General features: G+C 43.1%; 1 protein-coding gene across 1 annotated transcript in view; it reads left to right on the top strand.

Moving 5' to 3' along the window:
• Positions 1-9,672, top strand: part of XPO5 (exportin 5) — a gene marked incomplete at its 5' end in the record, with an annotated part of 28,238 nt that overhangs the window by 4,563 nt on the left and 14,003 nt on the right. Inside the window, 11 exon segments of the mRNA XM_010075534.1 lie at positions 86-92; positions 683-759; positions 1,207-1,306; positions 2,731-2,814; positions 3,220-3,345; positions 3,593-3,683; positions 5,127-5,255; positions 6,004-6,119; positions 7,096-7,251; positions 7,675-7,716; positions 8,314-8,421. Coding sequence (XP_010073836.1) covers positions 86-92; positions 683-759; positions 1,207-1,306; positions 2,731-2,814; positions 3,220-3,345; positions 3,593-3,683; positions 5,127-5,255; positions 6,004-6,119; positions 7,096-7,251; positions 7,675-7,716; positions 8,314-8,421 — 1,036 coding nt within the window.

The raw sequence follows: 9,672 nt of genomic DNA, 5'->3' as shown, positions 1-9,672 counted from the left end.
GCTGTCATCAGGAAAGTGAGTTGTTCTTCCTCAGCTCTTCTGACTCCCCTTTGCTTTCCTCCTGTTCTCCTCTATAATTCTTCAGGTTAATGGTATCTTTGCCCTTTTATTTCAGAAAGCAAAATTTAAATTTGTCTGCTTATGTTAAGGATATTTAGAGTGAATGTCATGCCAGCAGAATACATAGAGCAATTGTTGGAACCCTCTCCAAAATACGTGCTTGCCTCCTCGCAGTTTTGAAGTTGGAGATCCACATTAACTTTTTTTTTTTTCCACTTTGTGCAACTGGGAAGTGGGAAATATTGTCACCAGCTGTGTCATCTGGCAGCTCAGAGCAATGACAGCAGGAACTGCACAGCTGATTTGTGTACGTTCACAAACAGCTTAGTGTCGAGGCTGAGTGTTTATCAGCTGCCTTTAAGTAACTAGCCAGTCTGCAGTGAAGAACAGTTTATCTCTGAGGATCAGTTTTTCAGTTTAAAGTTCCTGTGGTGGGATTGCTTGGGGAGATTTCTTGAGATCAGGAATACCTTAGTTTTTTTGGGAAATTTTTACTAAAATAATTTGTGGAGTGTAAGCCCCTCCCCTGGTGGAAGGACAAGTGGGGATCTTCTAACTTCACGTGCAGGTGGGAGTAAGTAGTTATGTTCTAATCAAGACATATGGCTTATTTTACACATAGGGTAAGCTAGAGGATCGGAAGCCTCTGATGGTCTTGTTTGGAGACGTTGCCATGCACTACATTCTCTCTGCTGCCCAGTGAGTACTGTCCTGCTGCTTTAATTTCACACTAAACTGTATGCAAAGGGCTTTATAGATATGCTTTGCAAAAGACACTGCTGCTCAACTACAGGAAGCTGGGACTGGACTAGGAGCGAAGAAAACCACCATTGCTTTTGCAAAACCTGAAAAGTGGCAAGTTTTTTCAAATCCCATAATTGAAGGACAAAGTGGTGTAAATATCACAGCTTCCCCAGCTTTTTCATCTAACCTGAAAGTGACTAGGAGGGACTCTTTTAGAGAGACAATTTCAGAGGTTTTAGATGCCAATAAAGCAGTGCTTCTTGATAATAGCAAAGAAAATCCCACTGCAATAAAATCAAATTGCTCTAGTCCTCTTTTTATCTACAAGATAGATAGCAATGTGCCTTTTACCTACAGTGTGAGTAACTGTGATCCTGTTTTTCCATCTCCCCTCATTCCCAGGACAGCAGATGGAGAAGGACTGGTGGAGAAGCACTATGTTTTCTTGAAGAGACTTTGCCAAGTTTTGTGCGCATTGGGCAGCCAGCTATGTGCGTTGCTAGTAAGTCTCTACTTATACCAGCAGCGACCCTGGCAAGGCTAGTTTTTAGGGTGGTGGTGAGGCAACTCTGATCTAAAGTGGGACCAGGGTTCTCTCTGCACATGTGGTAGCCGTGGGTTTATCTCCACGCATTTGGTAGAGGCAGAAATGGTTCTGCTTGCAAGTGGGATAACTATCCTGCCAAGTCCTAGGGATGTAGAATGGAGGGATCCTGACTGATTCCAGGCCTCTGCTGTCATCAAAAATCATCTCCTATAATCTCTGTAAAATGCTGAAACTTAATTGAAAATTGGTCGAGTTTCTTGCCGTCTACTGCTACAGAAAAACTACTCCAGGAAATGACTCCTGGAAGCCTTTAATTTTCCTTATTGAAAATAACTCAAAGAATATAGTTGTTTGTTCTTCTGCCAAGATTCTCTCAGGATGAAGGAAGAAATAGGTGTTGTTCCTGCTGTTCACCTTGCTGATGCTTTGTGTCAGTGCTGAGATGAAGATGCACACAGATGCTTTGCATGCCGTGCTGGCTGCTGAATTCCTGCTCCCTCTATTCAGCACAGTGCTTCTACAGGAAGGAAGGCAGTCTTGTTCAGAGGTGCTGTTCATAGGTAGGCAAATGATAGAGCAGAGTAAATTCTCACAGGGAGGGAAATTAAAAAGAAAACAACCCCCCCTTTGAGAATTTATCAGTAAAAAGAATGGACAGCGAAAAAAGGAAGGGTGTGTTACTGCTTTCAGTGACTTCACTTGCCGTTGGGCAGTGGGAGCTGTTAGTCCATAATGAAGTAATGAGATGGGGATTTGAGTCCTCTCATCCAGATTCGCTCAGGAGAGGAAGCACTGAGCTGTGCAGCTCCAGAACAGGGATCTTGAGGTCATATTATGGTTAGTGAGGAGCAGCAAAACTTTGAATTTAGGGCTCCAGATTAAACTTATTTTCCTGACAGATTTCCCAGAAAGTTATTGATAAGAGATGTCCATACATTAAATGCAGGAAACAGTTCGAGGAATGGGGGTGAAATCATCTGGGAGTATTTGCTTGTGAAATTCTGCAGTCTGGAGTTGCAGATTGCTACACTTCGGTACTGCTGGGTGGGCTTGACCCAATAGGAGTAAAATTGTGACTTGTGGCAGCAGCAGTTATGCATTTGGTTTTAACAGAACTCTGGTAGATGAGAAATCAGCATTTTCTCTTGACTGAGGGTGATGCTGTCTCCAGCACGCCAAGGCTGGTCAGCAGAATTTGCTGCTCCTCAGGCTAGACTGCTTTCAGTAAAAATCACAGTGGTTCAGTGTTTTTGTCTCTGCTCCTTTACAGCCTGTGGCCTTGGATGTAGTGTTCCTGCTTTAACCAGAGACCTACCACTTGTGAGCCCAGTGTGACACAGAGTTAGAATTCTGTCTGAAGTTGTTTTTCTTCCTAATAGGGCTCAGATTCTGATGTGGAAACACCAGCCAACTTTGGAAAATACCTTGACTCGTTTTTAGCCTTCACAACCCATCCCAGCCAGGTATGTAAAGGGCTGAAAGTCTCATGTATGTTTATGTGGGAATGTGTGAATGCATAATTTAACTAACATATAGAAGACTGCAGAACTTCAGCTGCCAACTATTGCTCTCCATTTCAGCTGAAGACCTGGAAGGCAGAGTGGTTTCTCTTTTATTACCACCCCATATAAGGAACAACAGTGCCTGACACAGAGGTGCTGAGTAGGAAGTGCAGGATTTGCAATCAGCCCGAGTGTATTTACTTAGAGGCTTTTGGCATTCTGGAAGTTTGGGTTGTGCTTGGAGGGCGCTTTGGCCTCAGTTGAATAGTCAGTATAATTTGCTATTGCGTTCTGATAGCAACACTTTATGTTAGCAGTGGAGATTCCAGCACTGAAATCCTTTCTGTTCCTCTCTTGTCCCCCCAGTTTCTGCGCTCTTCCACCCAGATCACATGGGGAGCCCTCTTTCGGCATGAAGTTCTGTCTCGCGACCCCTTGTTGCTGGCTATGATTCCCAAGTATCTCCGTGCGTCTATGACCAACCTAGTGAAGGTAGGTGGGAACTGTGGCCAGACAGGTGTGAGGAGGTGCCTAAGTGAACACGTCCTGTGGATCCTGGGGAAGAAACTACATTTTTATTGTGTCTTCCAGAGACATGATCTCCAGGGTGCTGAGCAAACAACCCTGTCTCAGCATCCTACTCTCTTCTCCTTGCCTTCAGTCTTCATCTCCTTGAAGCTGCTGTTAGCTGTGATGGGTGAATTCTCTTCCTTCCTGACCTTGTCCACTCTGTCTCCAGGTGGGCTTTCCCTCTAAAACTGACAGCCCCAGTTGTGAATACTCCCGCTTTGATTTTGACAGTGATGAGGACTTCAATGCCTTCTTCAACTGTAAGTTGTCATCAGCCCGCGTGGAAGCTGTTGTCTGTTGCCTTTCCTCTTAACTTGCAGTTGCTGCCTGAACTTCGAGCCTACTGTGTTGGCTTGGCAGCGTCTATTTGAGTCTTTACCCTTTTCAGCTTGGATGTTGGAGTTAAATTAATTAATTTTCCTGTAGCAGCCTAGGTATTTCATTTTACGTACTTTCTGCTGTTATTTTGCTTGCTGACCAGGTAGGTGGCCTCATAGCGTTTGCTACCTGGTATCAAAGAAAATGTGCCTCTTGCTCACCTAGAGGAGGAAATGAAACAGCCTGGACTCCTGCTCAGGTTAGGAGAGGAAGGCACCTTACAAAAGACTTTAAATGTCATTCCAGGAAGAAAATCTGTCTTAGACCTGCTAAGAAGCTTCTGGTTCAGTACCAGTAGCTAGAGTTGAGCAATTAAAATAGCTAAATTTAATCATGATCTTAAGCCAGCAAACAGGGAACCCTGGGTATTAATAATTTTTTCTTTCTTTTTGTATTTTACTTCCCAAAACCGAGGTTGGTTCTCACTGGTTGGTGTAGTTTGGTACTTGCTTGGTGGCTGGCAGGATATACTTAATAAATTACTTAGATTCTTACTTTTTACATTTCGTTTGAAGATTTTAAGTGTTGCATTTTTTTAATTGCTTATTAAATAGTTTATTTTTTACTTACTGTAATAAATCTGTGTGGAAATAAAAAACTAGCTAAATGCATAAAGCCAAAAGTTGAAATAGTTTTAGGGAGTTAAATGATACTGACGGTATTACATATATAAGAAAATAAAACTGATGTATAACACAGAATAAAATTATTTGACAAAACAAGTTTCTTAAACAATGAAAGGTGCATCTGTGGTCAGCAGAGCTGATTCTTTTGTGGAATAATTTGGAACAAGGTAAATTGCTGTTCTGTACTTTGCTTTTAATATCTTTGAAATTGAAAACAAGACTTCTTTGGGTTTTTTGAGTTTGCATTAGTTTGTCAGCCTAGAATCTGAACTGAGTTAAATTGAATAATCTAGAAAAAGTGTGTTTAGCTGAAGGAAGAGGTAGTTCTCTAATGCTGTTTTTCTGTCTCAGTGTCTCAAGGTGCTTTGTAAGCAGCAAACATTGTATAGTTTGAAGAATTTTTAAAATTAAAAACAGAGGCTTAAGTGTAGCAAATCAGGGTTTAGCATAGATTTTCATAACTCATATTGCATTTTAATTGCACTTTTTATGTTAATCCATCGTTTTTTAGTCCATTTAAATCACTTCAAAAAAAATTGCCCGTCCTGTTACACGTGGTTTACTGTTTGTGTATCTGAGCTTACTGCACAGCTATTGCCAGAGCAAGAGTCTGTAATGCTCCCAGCTCTGCAAAGCTGCAGGTGAGCTTTGGGGAAGGGAGCATCAGCTTGTTGCATGGTGTCTGATTTTTCACTGCAGCATTCCGAGCCCAGCAAGGAGAGGTGATGAGGATGGCTTGTCGTCTAGACCCTCGAACTGGCTTCCAAATGGCTGGTGAATGGCTGAAGTACCAGCTCACAGCTCCTGTTGATACTGGACCCATGAACTGTAAGTTACCTGAAAAAAAATAGGGGTATGGGATTTGGTTTTTAATTCAACTGAAGAAGAAACTTCTTTGCCTTTTTTTTTTTCTTATTTTTTTTTAAGGGGGAGCCAAGACTCAACACTAGGCTTTCAGGCTTTTTAAGGTCTTTACAAGGTAAAAGCAAAATCAAATTAAGCCCACCCCAAATTTAGCCCTTTGCAGTCTACCTATGGAATAGCTAATGTAAAGTCCCTGGCTCCTCCTTTCCCTCCCCTAAATCTCTCTGCAGAACAGATGCAGCTGTCCCTCTGATAAAATTTTGCAATTACTTCGGCCATGTTATCTCTCTAACGTATTATTTTTGTTGAGGGAAGTTCTGCTTGTCTGGCAGATCCCTGTCAGTCACCTTGCTTTCCTCCTGTGAAGGAAGGCCACTTGGTGCTCTGCAAAGTCACACTGAGGGTGGGCTTGCCTGCAGTGCTGAGTCTGGGCATGTGCTCTCCCTCCTTTTCCCTTCTGTGATTTGTTGGTGTTGCTCCCTGTAGTATCTCAGAGATAGACGTGTGTCTCAGGAGCCCTCACCTGAATGAGGCAAATCACATGGGAGCACCTTAACTTCTCCTGGCACATCCCTGCTAGGCATCTGCAGGGAGAGCTGTGTGACCAAAATACTTGTGAGCGATAAGATGCTGCAGCGTGGGAGCTTATCAGCCTGGTGTTGTGCACGCAGGGAGGAGCGTGGTGAGAGCTCCAGTGTTCTCTTCCTTTCAGCTAAGACAGGCGAAGGTCTCTGCTCCATCTTCTCGCCATCCTTTGTGCAGTGGGATGCCATGACCTTCTTCTCGGAGAGCGTCATCAGCCAGATGTTTCGAACTCTGGATAAAGACGTATGTGTACCAGATGCTCTTTCCTGCTCTGAACCCCTCTTCTGGGTTGACAGGAGTGGGTTTTTTCAGCTATGTTGTCCTTGAAAAGTTTGTGGTATCCGGTTACCTCCATGCAAAAACCCAGATTGTTCAATGAGTGATTCTCATGAGGAGTAGTGACCGTTCTTTAGATGGGACCAAACTCATACTGGCTTACTCTGTGAGGCACATCTTGGTTCGGGACACTATGAAGTCTACACTTCTAGAAGTCGCAGGAGAGCACTCAGGTGGCATGCTTTGACGCAGTGCCTTGCTAGAGGAGAAGAGGCTTGCTTAAGCAGAAATTTTGTAAGTTTATTCTTTTAATCATCCCCGATCAGATTTTTAAAAAAGTTTTATTTTTAACTTTTAACTAAATGAGAGAAACTCATGCTCAGGGAGTAGAAGATCAGAAGCAATATCTCTCTGCTTTTTGTTCAACTGAAGGAAAACGTTTTTTTCTCAGTCTGATGTAGACTGACTTGGTTTTTTTTTATTAGATTAGGCCACTCATGCACTTTAGTTCATCATTCTAATCACAGTGAAATAATTTTTTTTTTAAAAATCAAAAATGTGTCAATGTAGTTGGTTAAGCACAGAGTCTATTGGACAGAGTGAAAAGGAGAATTGGGAGCCAAACTGAGAGAGAGGAAAAGTGCCTTTCCCAGAGGTACAAGCAGTATGATGGGACTTGAGATTGACATCTCAAGGCTACCCTACCAACAATGGCAATGCTGCTGTCCTTTTTCCTTCAGCAAGTACACACAGCGCGCAGTTAACTGAGGTTTCTACAGCTTTTCCTTCTGCTTTGAGAACCACTGTGTTCAGCTGAGAGGCCTGACATGATAGCAGCTCCGTGGCCTAGCTCTAGGGGTTGTAGGGTGTGTGCTACAGGCTGAGGTACTGAGTGTTGCCTCCTTTTTCCTTTCCTTCTGCTTTCCTTTTCCTGCCTCTGTAGGAAATCCCAGTGAATGATGGCATAGATCTGCTGCAGCTTGTCCTTAATTTTGAAACGAAGGATCCTCTCATCTTGTCGTGTGTGCTCACCAATGTCTCTGCTCTCTTCCCATTTGTCACTTACCGACCAGAGTACCTACCGCAAGTACTTTCCAAGGTAGATATATGCAGACCGTGCTAACATCAAGTAGGCTTTTTGTGGTGCAAGGCCCTTGTGCTAAACTGCAGGAGTTAATCTCTTGGCATTACTGTCAGGGAAGAACTATCCTTCATGTTAAAGATGGGTAAAACTGAGACTGAGTCTTGTTCAAGAAGATACAATGTCAAATAACACAAATTTTGCAGTTCCTAGCCTCAAATCTTAACATTCAGTGCATGCTCTGGCCGGTAAACACTGTGTTTTATTTCGAGGCCTGGCTGTGCTGATGATTCATCAGTCAACTTAGTCAAGGGTTCTTCACTGACGTTAATGAAATTGCACCAAAGTTTTACAATACATTCCTTGAGCTGAAAACACATGTTAGTGCTGTGTATTAACAAATGACATGAAGCTTTGGATTTTTCATCCCTTTTCTCACAGCTGTTTGCTTCCGTTACCTTTGAAGTTATAGAAGAAAGTAAGGTACGTCTGAATTATTCCCTACTGATCAGCTGTAACCGTTGGATCAAATCATACTCTGAGAGCACGCTGAGTCTGAGAACTCCGCTGTAGTAGGCTTCTCAAGTCTAGTCCTGCTCCTGGAAGGGGCTGGGAAGTCTCGATGTAACTGATCTGTTCTGGTTGACATAGCCTAATAAGCTCTGACTCAAACTTAGAAGGCCACAGGTGTGGTCTAAGGCCAGTGCACTTAGTCCCAAAGTCTACGCTGGCCTTCCTGAGAGTGAAATCCCTTCGTTAGCTGGGGGTACTCTTCAGTGGTTGGTATATGTGGCTGTGAAGGATGGCTGTAAAGCTGCTAGCTACCTAGGGAGTGTTTGGAGTCTTGAACTAGTAAGATCCATGGCATCCTCTCCTCTTGAGCACAGCTTGTTTGAACATAAGCTTCTTGGGTTGGCTGCTGCTCCAAAGGAAATTTGGTTGTTGTGTGATTGTTTAGGGTGGGGGGTGTGGAAATGCTTTTTTTGATCTGTACTTAACAGTGCAGAAAACTGTATGTAATGCATTTGTCTCTTGAAAATACCCTGCATTTCTCTGAACTTTTGTTTTGTTGCATTGAAGTTTGTTATGTCTGTCCAGGCTCCTAGAACTCGAGCAGTGAAGAATGTGAGAAGGCATGCATGCTCCTCAATCATAAAGATGTGTCGGGATTACCCTCAGCTTGTCCTGGTATGTAAATTCAACTCTCGTGAAGACTCTTGCTTCAATTCCAGATGGATTTTGTGGGATCTTCAGCTTTCTTGGCTACAGCCTGTTTTTCTTCTAAGAAACATTTCTGCTGCAGAAACGGCAAAGTATTTTGTTTCCTGCACTTCCCTTCTTCCCTCCCCACCCCCGAAAAATTTTCTGCCTGAAGAGTTGAATTGTAAAGTGATGAGTTAAATGCAAAAGGGATGATGAGGAGGATACAAGCAACACTAGATTCATTTTATGGGAATGTTTGGTTTGTCACTTGTGGTGGTCTCAATTGATTCCTTGGCTGAAGATGCTAGCAATGACTAATCTCCAGACCTTCTTCTGTTACTTAACAGAACATAGGAGCATAGGAGTATTTGTTTTCTGGATTATCTTGAGGAGACTAGAAAAAACACACGTGTTTAAAATCCATTAGCTGGCATTTTCTTTGGTTTTACTGAACTTGAGCAGCCTGCATAAAACATGCGTAGCTCTGAGCTCCTTTCTTTAGCGGTGTTTGTGTGGAGTGGCTCTAGGATTGTGGGAGCACCACAGGACATGGCTAGTTTAAGCAAAGACATTTTTTGAGGATGCTAATTAAGGTAATTTAGGGGTTCCAGTCTGTGTTCTGCAATAGCTGATAAGAACTAGTGGGTCTGTCTTTGTCGCACACTGGTCTTTGAACTACAGCTCGCTCCTTGCCATGACATCCTCACTGGAAGAGCCAAGGGCTGAGAGCTACCCCAAAATATGTTCAGATGACTTTGCTGGGGGGATGATTGCTATTGCTCATGCAAAGCTAGAAGAAGACATGATTGCAACTAGAGGGGGGTAGGGAAGAAACTCAACCATTCCTGTGGAGATGGTGATAACCGTGTGAATTGTTAGTAACCTAGTTGTGAGCAAAGAGATGGAGGAGTCCTCAGTCTGGCACTTGAGAGCCAGAAGAGCGAGGTATTTTCTGTGAGCAAATAAAAGCACCAGAACTATTTTGAGGTGTGACACTGCTGAAAGGGATATGACTGCCTAGAGGAGAGAGATTTTCTCTGCTTATTTTGGTCATTCTGGATGCAGTATGATGCTAGACAGGTAGGGAAGAAAAGAGGTTCTTTTAAACTGAACGTTCAGAGAAACTTGAGCCTGAGAAGGAGATGGCTATGTAGAGAAAAGGTAACTTAGACATGCTCCTCCAGTTGTTCTGCACAGTATAGTACACCCTACCTCTGCCCCCCCCGTGGCACTCCC

This window comes from Pterocles gutturalis, unplaced genomic scaffold (genome assembly GCF_000699245.1).
Source record: "Pterocles gutturalis isolate BGI_N339 unplaced genomic scaffold, ASM69924v1 scaffold32037, whole genome shotgun sequence".
Lineage (NCBI taxonomy): Eukaryota > Metazoa > Chordata > Aves > Pterocliformes > Pteroclidae > Pterocles > Pterocles gutturalis.
Note: the sequence above shows the minus strand (reverse complement) of the source record. Positions and strands in the feature narration are given on the sequence as shown.